Source organism: Diplotaxodon limnothrissa, linkage group LG6 (assembly GCF_057381915.1).
Source record: "Diplotaxodon limnothrissa isolate DT_005_m linkage group LG6, D_limnothrissa_male_GT1.1, whole genome shotgun sequence".
Lineage (NCBI taxonomy): Eukaryota > Metazoa > Chordata > Actinopteri > Cichliformes > Cichlidae > Diplotaxodon > Diplotaxodon limnothrissa.
Genome location: NC_140601.1, coordinates 18,616,306 through 18,637,654, shown reverse-complemented (window position 1 = coordinate 18,637,654; position 21,349 = coordinate 18,616,306). Strand labels below are relative to the sequence as shown.

General features: G+C 44.3%; 1 protein-coding gene across 1 annotated transcript in view; it reads right to left on the bottom strand.

Moving 5' to 3' along the window:
* The window catches only part of inpp4b (inositol polyphosphate-4-phosphatase type II B), a 187,820-nt gene extending 166,798 nt beyond the window's left edge, over positions 1-21,022 (bottom strand). Inside the window, exons 1-2 of the mRNA XM_085356898.1 lie at positions 20,938-21,022; positions 9,845-9,889 (exon numbers count right to left, since the gene is read on the bottom strand). Coding sequence (XP_085213024.1) covers positions 9,845-9,889; positions 20,938-21,022 — 130 coding nt within the window. The remainder of the gene's footprint in view (positions 1-9,844; positions 9,890-20,937) is intronic.
* Positions 21,023-21,349: the final 327 nt, after the last annotated feature.

The following is a 21,349-nucleotide window of genomic DNA, read 5'->3' as shown; positions in this document are numbered from 1 at the left end:
TGTCTGAGATGTTTGACAGCATGATATAATGATGCATTCTTTTCCTTTAGTGTCTGTGATGTCAGATAAAGCATGATATACTTCTGTATTCTTATCCCAGTGTGTGAAAGATCAGATAAGCTGATTTAATGTTTAACCTCTTCCCTGACAGTTAAAAGAGGAAGTACTATGTAACCCATTTTTGCCTTATAAATAAAGCAAGCGAGCCTGTGCTCGGTGTGTGTGTCTTCTCAGAGGCATTCACCCGTGCGCACGTTTTCTAATTACACTCTGAGTCGGTCTGCAGTTGTCTCATTTCTCTTACTTGTGTTTGAACAAATGTCTACCCCTGACACCCCCTGAAGGAGCTCGAAGGCAGAATTTAACAGAGGGAGTGGATATTTATTCTTCACTGTGATGTTGTTAAGGCCCCGATAATCAATACAAGGTCATAAGTTCTTGTCTTTCTTGGCAACGAAGAAGAAGCCAGCGGCCACAGGAGATGACGAGGGGCGAATGAGACCTGCGGTGGGTGATTCGTTGATGTATTTTTCCATACTTTCACGTTCGGGCTGAGACAGACTGTATAGGCGGCTGGTAGGGAGAGGTGCGCCTGAAAGAAGATCAATGCCGCAGTCATACGGCCGATGCGGAGGAAGCGAGCGTGCTCTATCCTTGAAAAACACTTGTTTGAGATCATGGTAAACGGGTGGCACGGAGGAGAGGTCCGGCGGCTCGGAGAGAGAAGAATAGGTTAGCGGTTCGGAAGAGGGGGTGGCAGCTTTAAGACAGGACATGTGACAATCTTCCCCCCACCCCACAATGCTCTCCTTTTTCCAATCGATAACAGGGTTATGTTGATGCAACCAAGGGTAACCCAGAACTAGCGGCGTGAGAGGAGCTTGAAACACATACAGCTGTATAGTCTCGGAATGATTGTCAGAGAGAGTCAGTAAAACGGGCTCAGTGATATGAGTGATGTTAGGAAGCCGCTGGCCACTGAGGGCGGTGACTTGGAGAGACTGTGGCTCGGAGTTCAGATTTAATCATCGGGCCAGCGAAGCGTCAATAAAGTTTTGTTCCGCCCCTGAATCGATTAGAGCCTTAAGAGGGTGGACCTGAAGCTGCACCGTTAATTTAGCTGCTAGCATGAGCCGTGGAGGAGACTGTGAACTAGAGACCTTGCCCACCCGTATTCTCCTCTCTACTGGTGGGCACGGCCTTTTGGCAGAGACGGGCAAGCATTGGCAACAATAAAAACACTCACGGGCCCTCGACCGATGGTGCCGTTCCTCGGGTGAAAGGCGAGAACGGCCCAGCTGCATAGGTTGCTCACTCTCCATGTTGTGCGACTCCGAATCTCTTCCGCCACTCGTGGCGTTTCCACCCGATGATGCTTCACCGCGCCTAGTGCGCCCGTTAACTCATCACACACGTTCAACAAAGTACTTATCAATGCTGGCTGCCCCCACCCGGTCTCTTCGGCCAACGTTCAGAACTCAATGGAGTATTCCGCCATACTTCGTCTTCCATGCTTAAGATTTAGTAAACAGTGAGCAGCTGCATCGGCGCCAGTACCTCTCTCAAACACCTGGTACGAGATGCTGGCGTCAGTTCTCAAAACAGCTTGAGCCCAGTTTAAAGCTGGTCCGCGTAAGAACTGGACAAAAAAGGCAATCTTAGCCTCGTCAGTTTCATATGTCCTCCGCAACTGTCTAAACTAAATTGTTATTTGGGTCAACGTTCCAAAACCTCCTCGGCCGTGAGGACGCGTTGCTGGGCGGCAGAGTCCGCTGAGTCCATATTCTGGCTGGATCGTTATGTTAAGGTTCAATGCAGGGGACTCAAACACGGGAGTCCTGAATCTGCTGAACACAAGGATTTATTTACAGAGTTCCCCAGGTGTATATACAGAGAGTGCTGGGTAGTGCTATATACAACAATGTGAGGGACGGGGCTCCAGGGAAATCCAAGGGGGGAATCACTCGCTCTCCAACTCTCCACATACACGACTGCAGTTCCTTTCTTCACGTTTGACACACAGATTCACACGGGAAAGGTTATCCAGGGGGTCTGTAGATGAGGAACCAGGAATGAGTGCGTTATTCACAAAAGACACTTGACTTATCTTGAGCTGTAGCTTGACTCTCACTGACGCGTGGTAGACAACGATCCAGCGAAGACCAGCAGTCACCTCCTGGCTTAAATGCCGTTCACCTTGATGGGCATCAGGTGTGTTCTTTTCCGTGGGTGTGGGCCGAGGGCGTGAACCCACAATGAGTTCCGCCCCGGCAACAGAGAGGAGGAGAGAGAGAGCGCGAGAGAGAGAAAAGAAAGAAAAAGGCCGATCAGCGTCTCGCCGATCCCCCAGGCCGTGACATAATGTTACTACTACTTCTACTATTAATAATAAAAGTAGAGCATATTTATCCCAAATTGGCTTCTCTTCATCGGCACCCTGTTAAATTCGAAGTTGAATTCATGCTGCCATAGGCCTAGGCTGCTGGGGGCTTCCCATGATGCACTGCTTCCCCTTCACTCACCTCTTTTCAATCACTATTTGTTTATACAGCACTCTTGCATTCAATCATTAGTTATTATTAATCTCTGGCTCTCCTTCACAGCGTATCTTTTGTCCTATCTTCCTCACCTCCAGGTTTCTTCCTGTTAAAAGGGAGTTTTTACTTCCCACTGTTGTCAAGTGGTTGCTTATAGGGGTGATTTGTTGCTATATAAAAATAACTGAATTGAAACTGAATTGAAAATTGACAGAGATAAACTAGCATTCAAAGATAAAACCATAAAAAAGCATTTGTGATGTTTTGACAAATAAATATCAGATTGAAGAAAAAATGTAAAATTTGAAACATGCCAGACATTGATCGTGCAAAGAGTGTCATGTTGAGCAGATAATGAAGGAGTTGTGACTCCAAAGAGTACTTTAGATAATAACATTCAGCAACATTTATACCCTCTGATTTCTTTAGTGGTAGTATTTTAGAAAGGGCTGCGAGAAGGTGGTAGGATATCTTTTAGCAGCAGAGCATGTGTATGCGTTATCTCCTAGGGGTTATTTTAATTTCACATTTCCCTTTACTCTTCGAGATTTCGGTGCCAGGGCTTTTGGACTCACATTAAAGAGGGTCTTGCATCTGCTTTAGCAGGAAGAAAGCTCAAGCTGAGGAGTTTGTGTGCCATGTAGGAAATTAGTTTATATATACATATACATGGGTACTCATGCAAAGTGGCTTCTGTGTTCCTTGATTTGGGCTCTGTTGTGTCTAAAGAGATGTTTGGGGGTTTTTTTTTTTACTTTGAAACACGATAAAAGAAGGAAAGCTCCCTTCTAAAGCGATTGTACGCACGAGCCCTGTGAAGGGACACTGCAGATAAGTTGCTGACTGTCCCTATCAGTCATCTCAGGAGACATATATTTGACTGGCCAGACATATCTTCCCTACCCCGCCGCACAGTTAACCCCAGCCAGTTTGGTGATTGAAATGGGAATAGGTGCCCAACCATGCATCACCAGGCTGGCTCTCTTACAGGGATATGACACTTCAAGTGACCCTCTAAGGTCAGCGCCATTATGATGCTGGGCAGGGGCAGGAAAGGGAAATAGAGCGAATGGCAGAGGGAAAGGACAAGAGATTCCCTCAGAGACACATTTAGAGTTTGAGGAAGGAAGCCTGAGTGAGAGGGGAGATAATGAAGGACATGGATGGAGGAAAGAGGAGTATGGTCTATTAAAGTGGTTCAAATAATGAATTGCAAAGCAGAGGGGGGAAAAAGAGTGAGTGCTTTCCAGCACATCACATTCAAAGACTTTTTTTTTTGTGGTCATTTATTAGTGAATTGCCTGCCTTAGCTTAGGTGAAAATTAATTCAACAATTTTAGTCAAGCAACTCAACTGCCAAAGTATACTGGGACTGATTCTTAAATCACCATAACAATTGAGCAATTGGAGTAATAATGTTTGCCCATCCTCGGAGGCTTCAATTACTATGCTGTATTTATTTTGTGTGATTGGAATATGCTGAGCTCTTTCAAGATGAATTTGCTGGAAATGAGTTTTAATGCAGAAAGCCTCTGTGACCCCACAACGAATCTAAATTCCATTTAATCGAGAGGGGAGCCCTGGGAGTTGCCGCATGAGACAAATATATGCTCATCTTCAGAAGACTCTTACTCATCGTGATAATTATTTCAACACTTCAATTAATTTGACAACGTTATTTGCACGTGCCACGGCTTCGCACACCTGTTTGCGACTCGATCTAGGAGAAATGAAGGGAAGATAAAGGCCGTCGAGTTGTGATAAAAGTCCTTAACCTGCTGCGTAGGGATGCTTATCGCTCGTGTGAATCTATAGAACCGCGATAAGCACACGATATTAAATCAGACTTGAGTATTATGCCTCTAATTTGAAATTTGAAATGGGAATAAACCCTTCAGTTTTAATTCAATTATGTATAATTCAAAGTGCATTTGTCAAGGTGCCATTCACAAGAAATAGGTACCTGCTGCTTGTGGATATTTATGTAAAATGCTATTTGCATCCAAAACGTCTAGTTTGAATAATGATGCAGATGTATTTTAGGCACTCTGTCTGGTAAATGTTTCAGATCAAACACTGTTAAGAGGATCACAAATTCAATTTAAGAAGAAAAATTGCATTACTTGCAAAATAAGAGAAGAATTCACATGAATCTTAGGGGCAACAAACTGCCTACTTGGACACAGAGCAGACAGCATGTTTGAAATCATAACACAGCGATCTCTCATGTAGAGAGTATCAAAGAGCTGCTGCCTCTAATTTAAAATGTAAGTGCAGTCAGTGTACAAATGAGGGACTAACGTTCCTAAAAAGAGACCTCTGTTCCCCTGCTAGCAATCTAGGTTTCTGAGGTGGAGCGGAGGTTCTGGCTTCACAACAAGCTAAATAATTAACCATTCATAAAACAGAAATAAATGGAATAAAAATGTGGTTCACTCTCTTTGTACTAAACCACAGAAGTCAGAGTTTTAAATTTGCTTGCACTTCTAGAGACAGAAATAGGCACACCTTACAATTTTTTCTGCGAGCTTGTTTGTTTACAGTAGAAAGGATTCTTCACGCTGGATGTTACGGCATGATGTCAAAACCAAGGCAAACACCAATGAATGTCCTTCCTATATTAGGTTGGAAAAATCTGCTCAAAGTTGAGATGGTAAAATCTTGACATACACCACTGTGGAAAAGTACGTTGCTTTTTCCCACAAGGAGCAAGACTTTACTGTCATTTTTGAAGAGTTTATGAGTAATTGTTCCCAGGCTTTCTGAAAGTCAAAGGTTTTCTTCAGACACTGGCTGCTTCTTCAACCTTTGTTCGTGTGCCTGACCATTTTTATAAGAATGCTTTTTTATGGATTCATTAAGCCACTTAACCCTGACCTATGAATCACTCAAGCATAAAAAGGCTCCTAACTCAAGGTATGAATCAGTGTGGTTGGCCACACATAAGGACAGTTTAACAAAGAACCAATTTTGTATCGTTACATTCTTTGTTATTGTCACAAAAGCGCATATTTTTTTCCTGTTCTTAAGAAAGAGGACAAAGCAAAGGCTCCACAGAAGAGCTGAGAGATGCATCTGGCCTGTCAGCCCGTCCATCCACTGCTTACCAAAGCCTCACCAGAAATGAGCTCAGGTGAAGGGTACCAACTGAAGCCATTCTTAAGGAAGGAAAACTGGGAGAAAAATGTGTTTTAGTGTTGTAGTTTTAACAGGGACTAACAAAACAGAGATACTTAGGTCTTCACTCAAGTCCCAAGCCCAAGTAGATAAAATATCACAAATATAAATATTTATTTACGCAGTTTTTAAACCGGAAATGACCATTTAATCATTACTATGACCTTATTCATATTAACACCACACTAAGTAACTGGGACAATTTAGTGCTGCTCACAGATCCATTTATAAATTATTCTACTAAATATATGGTTCATTTACAGAATTTAGTCCCAGTTTAAAAGGGATGATCCACTCTCATATCACTGCATTGAAGTTTTCTTGCTTCACAAAGTGTTCCCAACAAGCCTGAAAGCTATGATCAATCAAAACACTTGAGTGATCTAGTGTTGGTCTGCACTGATCATTTAAAATCTGAAGAATTTACCTTTTATTTTGTACTCGTGGTTACAGAAACAGCCTTCCCTGGAACTCGAGATGTGCTCTGTCTTCCTTTGATGTGTTTTCATTTACCTTTCATTTCTTTTGCTTTTCGGTAAATATTTTAGGATCTTAGCTGTTGATTAGTTCACTGTCAGATTCTGAGTCCTTGTCAGCTGTTTTGATGAAGTTGTTTTTGAATACTTCTTTGTTTCTGTGTCATAAATATTTTGCACAACCAGGTCCACTGTATTTAAAATATGCTGCACGGTTAGCTAGGGCCCACATTCCCTTTCTGGCGTGTTAGATGTACTGTTCGAATGTGCAAAGCCTCTGGGGGTAAAAACAGAAACAAATGGTATTTTTACAAACACACTGCAGCCCTGAGCTTTTTTTTTTTTTTTTAACATTGCCAGAAAGAGCAGTATGTGAGAACACAAATGTCTAAATCATTTAGATCAGACATAAAACTCTCTTTTTACCCTGCTTTAGGTCTTGAAGCCCATGAGTGAATAGCACAGAGAATTTACAGTAAGCTTGTGTGTGCCATGAGTCCTGCCTTCTACATCTAAACCTAAAACTAACTGATTCAGGAATAAGAAGACATCTGTCCCAGACCATCAACTGCTCTGTGCATTGTTCAACACTCAGGGCACAGAACTGGCAACCTGGTAGGTTTTAGCAACGTAACTACATGGTGTGTCCATGTCTCCCTATGCTCCTTTTTCTCTTCAGTTCTTCCTTCCCACTCTCACCAAGTGCTTCCTCATAGGACATTGCCAGATTGTTCTGGATTCTCTTCTTGTGTCTTGAGATGACTCCTCTTGTGTATTAGTGCTATTTCTTGAGTTGAGCCTATCAAACCTGAAGGTTGTTATTGTGATGTCATCATGTTGCCTGACAAAAACCTACCAAATGGCTAAATAGATCTGGTTGTAGCCTTTATGCCCTTACAATAGCTTTCAATTTCACAGCAATGAGTTCAACACAAAACTGTTATTATGCATGTTATATTATTACATCATCACTATGCCTAGTAACTGCATAACAACAGACTAAAATCACAGACCAAGCAATACTGAAGCGTTGGAATTTACTAGAAACTGAATGTCGTAGACCGTGAAGCTGTGATTAGGGTTACAAAAAACCCCCAAACTTTTGTTTTCACAATGTTAGCGAAATATTTCAAAAGAAATTTCTCGCACAACAGACACTTTACTAGTAGAGCAGACTGAGAGACTAATATCTTGTACTATCCTGCACAAGTTGTGACATCAACGGGTCCTCATCAAACAACTTAGGCAAGGCAAGGCAAGGCAAGTTTATTTGTATAGCACAATTCAACAACAAGGTGATTCAAAGTGCTTTACAGAGACATTAGAAACAAGAACAAATAAAAAGCATGATTTAAAATTGATTAAAACAAGCAAATAAACTAACTAACTAATTAACAAACAAACAACAAACAACAGTATATAAAATCAAAACAGATAAAATCAGAACAGTAGATAAAATCAGTAGTTAAATGTAAGTTTTGAAATTTAAGCTTAAAGTGTGGATTTGGTGCTTTATTCAAATGCAGCTGAGAACAGGTGAGTCTTCAACCTGGATTTAAATAAACTGAGTGTTTCAGCTGATCTGAGGCTTTCTGGGAGTTTGTTCCAGATATAAGGAGCATAAAAGCTGAATGCAGCTTCTCCGTGTCTGGTTCTGACTCTGGGAACTGATAAAAGACCGGATCCAGATGACCTGAGGGATCTGGATGGTTCATACTGGGTCAGGAGGTCATTGATGTATTTTGGTCCTAAACCATTCAGAGCTTTATAGGCCAGCATCAGAACTTTAAAGTCTATCCTCTGACGGACAGGCAGCCAGTGTAAGGACCTCAGAGCTGGACTGATGTGGTCCACTTTTTTGGTCTTAGTGAGGACTCGAGCAGCAGAGTTCTGAATGAGCTGTAGTTGTCTGACTGATTTTTTAGGTAGACCTGTAAAGATGCTGTTACAGTAATCAAGCCTACTAAAGATGAATGCATGGACTAGTTTTTCCAGGTCCTGTTGAGACATCAGATCTTTTATCCTTGATATATTCTTGAGGTGATAGTAAGCTGACTTTGTTATTGTCTTAATGTGTTTTTCTAAGTTTAGGTCTGCATCCATCACTACACCCAAATTTCTCGCCTGGTTTGTGGTTTTTAGATGTATAGATTGAAGTTCTCTGGTGACCTGTAATCGTTTTTCTTTGGCGCCAAAGACTATTACCTCAGTTTTGTTTTTGTTTAGCTGGAGAAAATTGTGGCACAACCAGTCATTGATTTCCTCAATGCATTTACCAAGAGCCTGTACAGGGCCTCGGTCTCCTGGTGACATTGTGATATATATTTGTGTGTCATCTGCATAGCTGTGATAGTTTATTTTGTTGTTGTTTATAATCTGTGCCAGTGGGAGCATGTAGATGTTAAACAGAAGGGGTCCCAAAGGCCTTAAACTTAAAGGCCGGACGACTGCTTGTTTATTATCCTCAGTGTGGTTAAAAATATGTTTTCCTGAAATTCAATAAGCATTTTAAACAAAACTATTACAACCTGTCACTTCTTTCGAGAGCTTAAAAATAATTTGTTGAAACAAATATTGGAAATAAAACACGTCATGTAATATGTCATTAAATACTGCCATTATGGGTTTGACAGGTACAGATTAGATAGGTGTACTGTACATGGGGAGCACAATCAGGCCATTTAAAAATGGACATGGTACTGTGTCAGCTGTCAGCTGTATTTTCTAATTTTCCACCACGGCAGACAATTTACATTTAAATTGTTTTTCTTTCACAGCGCAAGGCCCCAACATAATGTTCGAGTATCAAATGGACATTTAGACATCAAAGCAAGCAGTACAAATGTTTTGTTTGACTTTGTTTGCTTTATGTGGTTTGAATTGTATGTGCGCCCAGTTTTGTGTCTCTACATCTTTACATATTTTTACACATTACCTGATGACAATCGGACTGCCAGCAACAAAAAAATTATGATGCATCAATGTGTATTTGCTGTTAAAACACAGTAGAAGGTATCAAGTAACACTTGAGAGTGTATGTGTGTTAAAATGTTAACTTTTACTATTGTGACCCCTGTAACAGAAACTTCACATCCCTGGATCATATATATCATCCATCATCTCATCTGTAGCGTGGCTTTGATCAAAGGATAGAAACAACAAAGTCAAGATGCTTGTCAGATATAATCAATCCTGAATGTCAAAAAATGTTATTACCAGTTTAGGAAACATGATTTGAGCCACAATGAATTATCTGTGGCTCAGATAATTCTGAGCCACAGAAGCCACCATTTCCCCAGATTGAATGGTGAAAGTTCACCATTCAATGCTTTCTCTCTGCTGTGCTTCTGTTGTCCTTTCTATCCTTACTTGTGTGTCAGAATTTATTGCAGATATGCCACTGATCCTCACTGACATCTGCATTAATGGAAATGTCAGCATGTGTGTGTTTAACAAGAGTTACTGTAAGTTTGGATGTATGTTAGCAAAAAGGGATGATTGCCATTGACTTTTATTGCGTTTCCATGGCGGGAAAGAGGCAACAAACGTCATCTAATATGTGTGCGAACGAGCCAAAACAGTGGTATGTCTCCATTTTCATTGCTTCCCCTTGAAATAAAATGACCCTTGAATTACGGCGTTAACAGGACTTACCGAGGCTGAACTCCACCTGAGGCAGCTTGGGTGTTAGAATAACACCTGCAAGACAGAGACAGCAAAAAGACAGAGTGGAGTTGAGATAAAAACAGAGCGAGAGGGAGATAAAGATAAGGAAGAGGGGAACATTAGAACAATGAAAAAGGAGGAAACAGACGTAAAACATTAACGGCTGCAGTTTAATTTTGTGGAAGTTTAAAAGGTGTAGAGCTCCAACCATTGTTTTTCAATGACTTTTCATGAATTTCAGTCTTTGATTTGCCATCTTATTAAATTAATCATATCAATGTTAGATAATAGGGAAATATGCTCATTACAATTTCAAAGAGCATAAGTGCAAAACAAGCCGACTACTTTTAATCTAAAATAATCTGAATCAAAAACCTGCGAACCCTCACATATTTACTAAAAGCAAGGCATAAATATTTAGCTTAGTTTCCTGGTTATTTATCAAAATTGTTGAGTCAGTTGTAGTCACTTTGCACAGATGCAATATAATTACGCTAAGGGGGTTGAACTCCTGGCAACAAACTATTTTAATCAGAAATAAAAGGCTTTATTGTCATGGTCCTGGGCCATGTTGGCCCAGTGTTCTTAGTTTTCTTGTATGTTTGTATTTTGTTCCTTGCTTAGGCCATGTTTTCTGAGTTGCCCTGTTGTGTTGTTCCCTAAGTGTTTTCCCTTCGTGGCTTTTACCCCCTGTGTGCCCCTCTGTGTATCTGTGAGCCCTCGTCTCTCCTTATGTTTTATTCCATGTTTCCCCTGCCCATTATGTCTAAGTTCTCCCCGTGCTCTCTTCCCCCTGTGTGCCCTCTATGTATTTATGAGCCCTCGTCTCCCTTTGTGGTTGTTTCATGTTTTCCCAGCCCGTTATGTCTGTGTTTTCCCCGTGCTCTCTCTCCTCCTGTCTGAACCTCTGTGCACTTCCTGTTTACTTTGTGACTCTCACGCCCGTACATGTCATGTTCAGTTCACCCCGCCCTGTCTCGTTATGATTATCAATGTCACCTGTGTTCCCCGTGTGTTCCCACTTTCCTCGTTAACCCTCTGTGTATTTCTGTCTGCGTCTCCCTCTGTTCAGCGTCGCGTCGTACCCTCAACTAGCTGTGTGTTCTGCTTCTATGTTCCTAGTGTTTGGTCTCCTGCTACAGTTTAGTGTTTCTTTCTAGTGTTTCAGTCCTTGGTTCCTCTGTTCTGACTTTTGGTTTTCTTTTGGTGAGTTTAGTTGTACGAGGTTTTTCCCAGCAATAAAGCTGCGCCTTAAGTTTCACTTCCGTGTCTGAGTTCTGCATTTTGGGTCCACCACTCCTGCTTGCCTGCCACACAGCGATTCATGACAGAACGACGCGACCAGTAATGGACCCAGCAAACTCCGTACGGAACCGGCAGCGTGCAGACTCCGCCTTCCCTAACGAGAGAAGGCAGGAGGCTCGGCATGCCCGGGAGCGCGAGTCTGCCTTCTATGGGACTCGATTGGCTCTAGGTGGGCCGCGCAGCCTCCAAACTGCAAACGCTGCTGCCTTTTCCCCACATCGTCCCACGGTGATAAGAGTTGGAGGATTCAGCCTATCGCCTGCCACAACTCCTCCGGCCTTCTCAACTTCCGGTTCACCTCCCCAGTCGCCGCCCACGTCCTGCGCAAAGAAGAGGGTTACTCGGCGGCCGAGGAGAGATTTCGTGCCTCCGACAAGCAGCCTATCTCCGCTGCAGTCCTTTGCGCTCTTCCTGGGACTTCCACGCTCGGAGCTGCACAAGCTCCCCGTCTCTCCGGCGCAGCCCGGTTCGTCATCGGCTCAGCCAGCCGACATCACCGAAGTGCCTGCGCCCACTGCCTCGGGAACTCACGGCACAGTTCCCAGGAATAAACGGCGCTCACGCCGTCGCCACCCTAAAGTTACTGAGCAAACTCCGTTGGTGAGTGACTCTGACAGTTTTTTCCATGCCACTTCCAAGTCGGACCGACTCGGACAATATTCTGCTCCTGAGTCCGCTGTTTTTCAGGTCCGTAACACATCAGAAATGAATAGTGAGTTTGAATATGACTGTTTCCAGGGCTCATGTTTCTAAGTTCACCTCCGCACCTTTTAAGCACGAGACTGAGTTCATTACCCCCCAGAGACTGCTGTTCATGCTGAATTAAAGAATCCTGGCACTGTAAGCTCCATGCGCGTCATCCCAGAGGCCATTAATTCTGGGTCGGTTAATCCTGAACCTGCATTACCTACCCTCACGCCCATGTTTCAGAGTGACTATTTTTCCTGTGCTCCTCCCAGGTCAGCAGCAATTAACACACAGACTGATAATCTCACCTTAGAGAAGCAAAAGACTATTGTTGAGCTGCATACTCATGAACAACACCGTGAAGTTAACAGTTCTGAGGTCCCTGTACCTGCTGAGTATAAGACTGTGAATGGTGTTTCTTCACTCCTGGACTATGCTGCTCTCCAACCTATATATTTAGAAACCGTTTGTGTGAATGCTCCTGTGTCCGCAACGGATCCCTTTGTGCTCGGTATTACTGACTCTGACTCTGCTAAACCTGGATCTTCCTGTGCCATGACTGTTTTAGAGACTGCTACTCCTAACATGGACAGCTTAAGGCCTACAGAGTTGCCAGGAGTGACTCGCCATGAATCTCTGTTAGCCGCCCGGCCCGAAGCTCAGTCGCCACCTCCACCACATTCAGTCTCGCTTCCCATAGCACAGTCACATCCACAGCCTGACTTACTACAAACCTTATTTCAATCCTTAGCCCAGTCAATAGCTCAGTTGGTAGAGGAATCATCAGCCTTATCGTCAGCTCGGTTTCCAACTTCACAACCATCATTTTCCCGACCTTTTCTTCAGTTGCCCTCAGCTCAGCCACCTATACAGCCATCATCTTCACCTACACCTCCGGTACAGCAAGCTATGTCTATCCAACCCTTACAGAACTGTTCCACAACCTTGAATCCTAATCAGAGAGACAAACCAAACAATATTGTTATCAGTCCTCAAAAGCTGGCCAGTTCTGAGACTGAGATTCACTCCAGGGCCTCCCCAGAGGCTGGGTTTCAGCCCCCAGCAGACTCTGGACCCCTGGCGGTTAAGAAGCCAGCTGAGGACCGCACCCGGCCGTTGCTGCCTGAGCAGACTCAATGCTCTGTGCAGCTGCAGTCTGCCATATGTTTGCCAGAGGCCCGTGTGCCTGCTGGTCCTGTTGCGTCCCTGCCAGAGGTCCGTGTGCCTGCTGGTCCTGTTGCGTCCCTGCCAGAGGTCCGTGTGCCTGCTGGTCCTGTTGCGTCCCTGCCAGAGGTCTCCGCACCTGCTGGTTCTGTTCTGTGTGTTCCAGGGGCTCCAGTGCCCACTGGTTCTGAGACTGTTTTTGCTGGGGGGCCCGAGGAGCCCGTCCAGCCTCCTTTCTCGTCAGTTGGGGGGCCCGAGGAGCCCATCCAGCCTCCAGCTGCTCCACCAGCAGCCTCATCCACGCTTGCAGCAGCGGTTTCATCCATGCCGCCACCTGCTGCAGCGCCTCCGTCTGCATCCTCCACGCCGTTGCCTGGCCCGGCCTCTGCTGCATCCTCCACGCCGTCGCCTGGTCCGGATTCAGCATCCTCAGCGTCGCCTGGTCCAGCGCATGCTTCGGCTTCATCCGCTTCACCTGGTCCAGCCACTGCTTCATCCTCGCCTGGTCCGGCCTCCGTGTCTTCATCCGCTTCACCTGGTCCGGCCTCCGTGTCTTCATCCGCTTCGCCTGGTCCGGCCTCCGTGTCTTCATCCGCTTCGCCTGGTCCGGCCTCCGTGTCTTCATCCTCCTCGCCTGGTCCGGCCTCCGTGTCTTCATCCTCCTCGCCTGGTCCGGCCTCCGTGTCTTCATCCTCCTCGCCTGGTCCGGCCTCCGTGTCTTCATCCTCCCCGCCTGGTCCGGCCTCTGCATCCCCTGGGGCTGCAGGGGCCACGCAGCCTTCAGGTCCCCTACTACCACCTCCACATCGTCGGTCACCTGCCTGGCCGCTTGTTGGGCATCTCCGCCACCGTGGACGCCCTCCTGAACTGCTCCGTTGTCTCCTTCGCCGCCGCCGTTGCCTTCCGCATGGTCGGCCCCCTGAACTGCTCTGTGTTTGGGTTGTTTTCTTGGGCTCCGGTGTTTGCTGTGCTCTTCTTTTGTTTTCTGTTCCGAGCCCTCCGTCCTGGGCCCCCACCGCCCGCCCTGGGTTGTTTTGTTTGGTTTTGTTTTTCTGTGTTTGGGCTGTCTGGAGCCAGCCCTTGGAGGGGGGGGTACTGTCATGGTCCTGGGCCATGTTGGCCCAGTGTTCTTAGTTTTCTTGTATGTTTGTATTTTGTTCCTTGCTTAGGCCATGTTTTCTGAGTTGCCCTGTTGTGTTGTTCCCTAAGTGTTTTCCCTTCGTGGCTTTTACCCCCTGTGTGCCCCTCTGTGTATCTGTGAGCCCTCGTCTCTCCTTATGTTTTATTCCATGTTTCCCCTGCCCATTATGTCTAAGTTCTCCCCGTGCTCTCTTCCCCCTGTGTGCCCTCTATGTATTTATGAGCCCTCGTCTCCCTTTGTGGTTGTTTCATGTTTTCCCAGCCCGTTATGTCTGTGTTTTCCCCGTGCTCTCTCTCCTCCTGTCTGAACCTCTGTGCACTTCCTGTTTACTTTGTGACTCTCACGCCCGTACATGTCATGTTCAGTTCACCCCGCCCTGTCTCGTTATGATTATCAATGTCACCTGTGTTCCCCGTGTGTTCCCACTTTCCTCGTTAACCCTCTGTGTATTTCTGTCTGCGTCTCCCTCTGTTCAGCGTCGCGTCGTACCCTCAACTAGCTGTGTGTTCTGCTTCTATGTTCCTAGTGTTTGGTCTCCTGCTCCAGTTTAGTGTTTCTTTCCAGTGTTTCAGTCCTTGGTTCCTCTGTTCTGACTTTTGGTTTTCTTTTGGTGAGTTTAGTTGTACGAGGTTTTTCCCAGCAATAAAGCTGCGCCTTAAGTTTCACTTCCGTGTCTGAGTTCTGCATTTTGGGTCCACCACTCCTGCTTGCCTGCCACACAGCGATTCATGACATTTATAGAGAGTTTGAACATGGTAGGAGCACAACAGGCTCCCCAAATGCCACACTGATTAATGTAACTGTTCATCTAGATTATGCAAACAACTCAGCGATCGTTGAGAACGTCAGAACTAGAGTTTCTGGGTATCCATTGTCCTTGAGGCTTTACGCCAATAACGATGACTGACTGCTTCAGTCATCTGTCACTAAAGCTTTCTCATTCATCACTTTCCCAGTTTGACATGACCATTCAAAAACCAAACCGATGAAACGCCTGTAAGATGGTGCAACAAGTCTAGAGGGGGACTAAACTGCTAAATTCCTCCTCTTGGGGTGCTTGGACACAATTGGCCTCTCTAAGGCTCATCAACTCCACTAATGGGCCGTGGATACTCGATGTTCACTGATGTATGGGAGCCATGCAACTTAGGTAATCTTATGTAATGAGGATTCTTTGCAAAGAAAAAACGATTTACTTAAGGCAGAATGCCTTATTGACAATTTTGAATGCATAGATAATGCTGTCCAAAAGTCTCAGACCAACTCTCATTTCTACATATTTTGCTTGGGAAATTGGAATTAGGCGCAGCAGTATTGAAATGTGCAAACACGCATTAAAAGTCTATACAGTGTATATAAAAGCTTGAAAGTCAGTATTCAGCATGATCGCCTCTGTTCTTTAATACAGCCTGAACTCTCTTAAGCAGCTTTATTGTAATCTCTATAAGTACAGTAGTCTTCACGAATCGTTCTCCAGGCTTCTTGAAGGACATTCAGAACTCTTCTTTGGATGTTGGCTGCCTTTTGTTCTGTTCTCTGTCAAGATGATCCCACATTGTTAGGATCCAGGCTCTGATCCGTGAATGATCATGTTCCCTTGTGTGTTTTTATATCCAGATATCCCTTTTTAAGGGGTTTGTAGTGTGTTTGGGATCATTGCCATGCTGAAAAATGAAGCCATTGCCAGCCAGCCCCTTTCTTGATAGTATTTCTTAATGGATCAAAATCTGATCAAGATAAAAGTCTTTTCTGTGTTCGTATACTTCCATCAACCTTGACAAGATCTCCAAGACCACTAGGTGAAATGCAGGGCCAAACCATGTGAGCCTCCACCATGTTTTGCTCACTGTTTTACCTCTCTCTGATCTCCATCAAAAATACTGCCAGTACTTTGAACCAAAGTCGGATCCATCCATCTCTCCGTGCAAGACCTGTTGCCACTGATTTTCAGTCCAATTCTCGTGTAATTTGGCAAACCTCAGCCTTTTCTCCCTGTTTTCCTTCCTTAAGAATTGCTTCTTGGCAGCCACCCTTCATCAGAAATGACCCTTCAGCGAACAGCAGATGGACCAGCATCTCTCAGTCAAGTCTTTGCTATTTCTTAAGCACGTGACCTTTAGATTCAAACAAACAAGCCAAAAAGAAAGAAAAAACAAACATTGCTCAAAACTGGTTTCTTGAAAGCAAATTATAAAGAAACAAGTTCTGGCGCAAGACTATTGCATCGTACTGTATGTATGGTTGTTTGTTGGGACTGTTGATTAAAAAGCATGTCCAATAAAGGCTCAAATATTCTCTTAGTAACAGTGCAGGTTTACTGTAATATTTCTTCTTGCGTTTGTTTCTGGAGATAAATCTAAAAAATGCCCCAGCTCACAGAGATGCAGTGAATTATGTCAAATGTTGATGAATCGTTTAAATGCTGTTAATCTTTGAACCATATTCTTTGAAATGAATGAGTCCAAAGATTGAAAATTATGGAAATCATAAGCATTATCTGGCACCGTGTTGAGAGTCATTTGCCTACTGAGGCCAAGACAGCTTCAAGCACAGTAACTTGATAAAAAAAAAAAAAAAAGATTACCAGCAATTTGAAGTGCATTTCTAAATTCAATAAATATGCTAACAAACTTGTAAATAAACCTTCAGTTTGCTAGCATTTATGCTCAGTGAAATAAACTGAGCTCTGTCAGATGTAATACATGTCAGAAAAGGCTGTAGAAGCTTACGCAAACCCGGTCCAATATCTGTTACAACTGCAGTAAATATCTAATTAATCAAGTGGACAAGTATTTGTAGCACACGGGGCAAGGAAACACACACCACCAACACAGGTCAATTATGCTTGTAAATAAACTTTCATCATCTGGTTCTCACATTACTTTCTCATCTTCATCATCCCATTCCTCAGGGGTCATGTCTCCTCATGTTGTCACCATTAAGACTTCCTTATGAGTGCTGATGGAACTTTAATAAGCCAGGATGACATGCTGCGTAGCTGAAATAGAAAGCCCTTTAGCTAGGTAGGCTGACACTGTGCCAGCTGTTGGGTCCAGTCTCCGGTGTAGCATTATCATAAGGGACTGACACATGGACAGCCCGGCTACTTTGTAGGACTTATCTTGAGTGGTAAGAAGCAGTGGAAAATGCTTGTCGTTGCAGAAATAATTAAAGATAAGGAGCAAAGCTGAGTCTAGGTCTGATAGAGGTTCAGGATACAGATCATGAGACACATGTGGCAAAGCAAGTCAAAGTGTTTGATAATGAAGCAGGAGGAAGACTGGAATTCAGAGCTGTCAGAATTTTAAAGCATGGCTTATAGGCAGAGTGTCGAGTATTTTTAGAAGGATCATGCCAGATGCTTTGATTTTATGACAGGCAACACATGTTAAGTTGCATTTTCCTTTTTTTGTTTTTTCAGTATAAAGTCTGAATAAATAACGTGTAAAACTATGTTTTAGTGCAGCTCTGAAAGCTTTCACATGGTCACATCACCCCAATATCCACATGATCTAAGATATAACGGACAAATTATGCAACCTGAGGACACAACTCCTGTTATGTACACGGTGACCTCATTCTCGTCCCGCAGCACTAAACATGCCGCATGTCATTACCCTCTGGGGGAGAATCAGCCTGACCAAAACAAATACACAAACAAGGTCTAATCGCAATAATTAGCCATTACATGGAGAGAGATAAGCCACCTGCACTGCCCATATCTATTGTAACTCCTGCAGCATACATGGCTCACGACTCTAAGTTGCAGATACATACGTGGGGGAAAGTGGCACAGGTGTGGTATTTATAATCGATATCCGCTGGCATTATGAATATGGTAATAAGCTCAGCAAGGCAGCAGGCAGGCAGCACATGCAGATGTAACTCCCAGAGGGGCCCAAAGCAAATGAGGTGTGCTCGCCCGCTATACTGCAGTTTCATCTGGCTCTAGAAATAACAGCACAGCCCCACTGTACCTCCAATCTATCAGCCCCCCTGTCTGTGGAAGGTATCAGTAGGGAAAAAGGCACGCTGAAGGCAGAGGAGAGGGTAATTTATAAGGATGTGAGCAGACTAGGTGAATCCTCAGGAATGACAAAGTTAATTAATGTTCAGGGACTTAAATGGTCCGTCTTACAAATGATCATTTAACTCGCTTCCCTTCTCATTGCCCTGCTTTCTCGCATGCTGCATTGTATGATAACCGCTAACACGCAAGGGGGACAAGGGTGAATGTGGGAAATAGTTGGTGGTTTTGGTGGGTGGGGGTGGGGGATTCAGATGATTCTGCTGTTTATTTCTAAGTCTGCAAAAGATGGAAGTAGAAAATATCACCAGACACTGCTCCAATTCCCAAGTATGGTTTCAACGAAGAAAATCAAACAATTTTTCCGAAGAGAGTTTTGATAAACTGCCCTGCAGAGGCTATAGTACACATTCACAGTCACTTCTGCTTATCCTCTTCATGAATAGATATTACATATAAAAGCCCACGCCTATGAATAAATCCTGTTCATATTTTTGAATATTATCTTCTTTTGAATTTTGAGGTTAGAATAACTCTCTCAACAAATGATTCCAACCCAACAAGCAGCTCTGCTCACCCTTCCTACACGTTCACCCACACTAATTGCAATGTTTCCTTCTCCTAACTCCTTTTTGTCCGACCTCGCGTTTCTCTGTCCTGTAGTTTAAATTGCCTAAACAGAACCTGCACATCCACTGCGATGATTCAGTCACCAGCCAGGCTTACATACCTGTAACTCAATTGATGTTTGCACAGACAGGCATCCCATTAGGACAAGTGGTGCTGAATGGGAGAGTGAGTTATCGTCACATTACTGCTTTGGGAGATTGAGGAGGGGGGGGACAGATGGTTTTGTTGCCAGCGTTTAATGAAGTGTTGTGAATCAGTTGGATGCGCTGAGGAGGTCTTGACTGTCAAGCTGATAAGAGACGTAGTCTGGGGGGGTTAACAAGAGTGGGACCTTTCGCTCCGCGACAGCTTGGTCACGGCACGCGTCTCGCAAAGACAGTTCAATCAATTAAATGTTGCGGCTTTCATTACCGATACTGTTTCCTGTATGCAAATTCTGTTATGAATAGTTAATAGCTAAAATAACATAATTTCACCCTTTGTGATTGGGAGTTTGTAAAACGCCAATTCAGCCCCACCTTAATTAGCACCGAGCAGCACCCAGTTTGGTTTCGCTTTTATCTGCTGTCAAGAAAGAGGAGATAAACTGTGTCACCTTGCGACTGATAATGCACGGTTGTCAACCTGCTGTTCGGCCCAAACACTGTAATTATGTGCTTCGCTCTTGTCTTCCAGGATGCCCAGGGGAAACAAAGCAAAGGTAGAGTGAGGCGTTACACTCCTGCATCTGTCAGATGCCATCTATAAAATTGTGCAGAGGATTTTATGGTAGGTGCCTATCTTGGGTTTGCCATCAGGTCATAGCTATTGAGAGTGTGGCCCTGTGTGTGTCTCTGCATAACTGTGCAACGTCAGAGCATGCCTGCATATGTCCGTGTGAATGGGCAATCGGACACATAAGATGCTTCACCAGTGTGTCAGTGTAGGTTTAAAGCAAAGAAGGCAAGGCGTCGTGAACTGCGCTTTCATCCTTCTTTGTACAGTTCCATCTGCTTATTCCCATTGGGACGATGATGGTTCTTAGCTTGCATGCCAATGCAAATGCTTAGCAGCAACCGCATGCAGTGTCTGTCCTTTTAGTAAGCAAAGGTATTAAATGTGGAGAGGAGGCTTTGTGGCATCACTGATATGGATAATCTCTTCAGCATTCTCCTGTAGTGATGGGCACTAAGACATCTAGTTTGCCTCTGCCAGTGCATATTAGTGACAGCACATTCAGCCTACATGGAATATGACTGCAGTAAAAATGCAAATTCACACACACATACACGTGCATGCATGAACACCAGTGCACAGAGACAGAGACACGACACGCAAGCAAACATGTGACGTTTTACCCCCCGACTCCCACCAAGAAAACATGTGAACAAACAGCTTTTCAAACTTTCTCTCTGCAGAGTCACTCAATCAAAATTCCATTTTGCTCAAAACTAGATAAGGCAGACTTTTGTATTATTTACTACACGCATGCATTCTGAAGCTCAAAAGAACTGAGAAACATTTTTGAGATTTCAATTCAACCACACAACAAGAATACTTAAATGGAAACCTGCAGCAAGGCAGGCAGTTTTTAAAAAGTCTACAGTTTTAAATTGTGGAGACACGACTGACAGGCCCGAAGATCAATCGTGGCTTAACAACATTTTAAATATCTGACAACAAAAGACATCACTTGATAGCACTTAGTGTCATTTCTATCTACCAATAATGATCTGTCATAACAAGTGCATCTATATATCATCAGGTATTGAGTTGTAATTATTCTGCATAGGAGTCAGTTACTTGGCTACTGAAGACTGGGGTTTTAAAAATCTCTCACACTTTTGCTGGTACCTCCACCCTAGCTCTCTCCCTGAAACACACACACACACACACACACACACACACACACACACACACACGCACACAGACTTTCATTCTTTGTGTGTGGCAGCACGAGAACAAACACTTGCACAGGGAAAATACTCAAAAGCAAGACATCATCTAGAGAAGCATTTGCAGTAACAGTAGAGAAAACCAATGCTTAGAACTGACGAGCAGTTATGGAGTTAGACTGTAGAACAAGAAAGGACAGAGGAAAGAGGAGACAGATTCAAACAGTCACAAAACACAGTGGAGTCAGCTCACCAGCAGCGCTCAGTCCTTCAGGACTCGCACTCAGCTCCTTCATGTCAACCATGCAGTGTCCCAGGTGCTGCGTGCCGTCCTCCATCTGTCCAGCTTGCCCCACAGTTCTCCCTCGTGCTCCTCCACCTCTTCTCCCACCTCCTCCACGAAACACCACAGTCCAGTCCAGTTCCCCGGCTCACACGCAGCCTTCCAAGCAGAGAAGCTGTCACAAAGATAGCAATCCTCTCACCCCGCTTTCTTGCTGCCTCACGGTGCGCTCTCTGTCAGCATTAAGGATGCCTCATGGAAACTAATACGGAAGAGAGGGACCGGCGACGGACCTGGAGCAGCAGCGGGAGGGAGGAGGAGAGGGAGGGGGAAGAGAGGGGAGCAGGAGAGAAAAAGACAGGGGAAGGGAGGAGTGATGAGG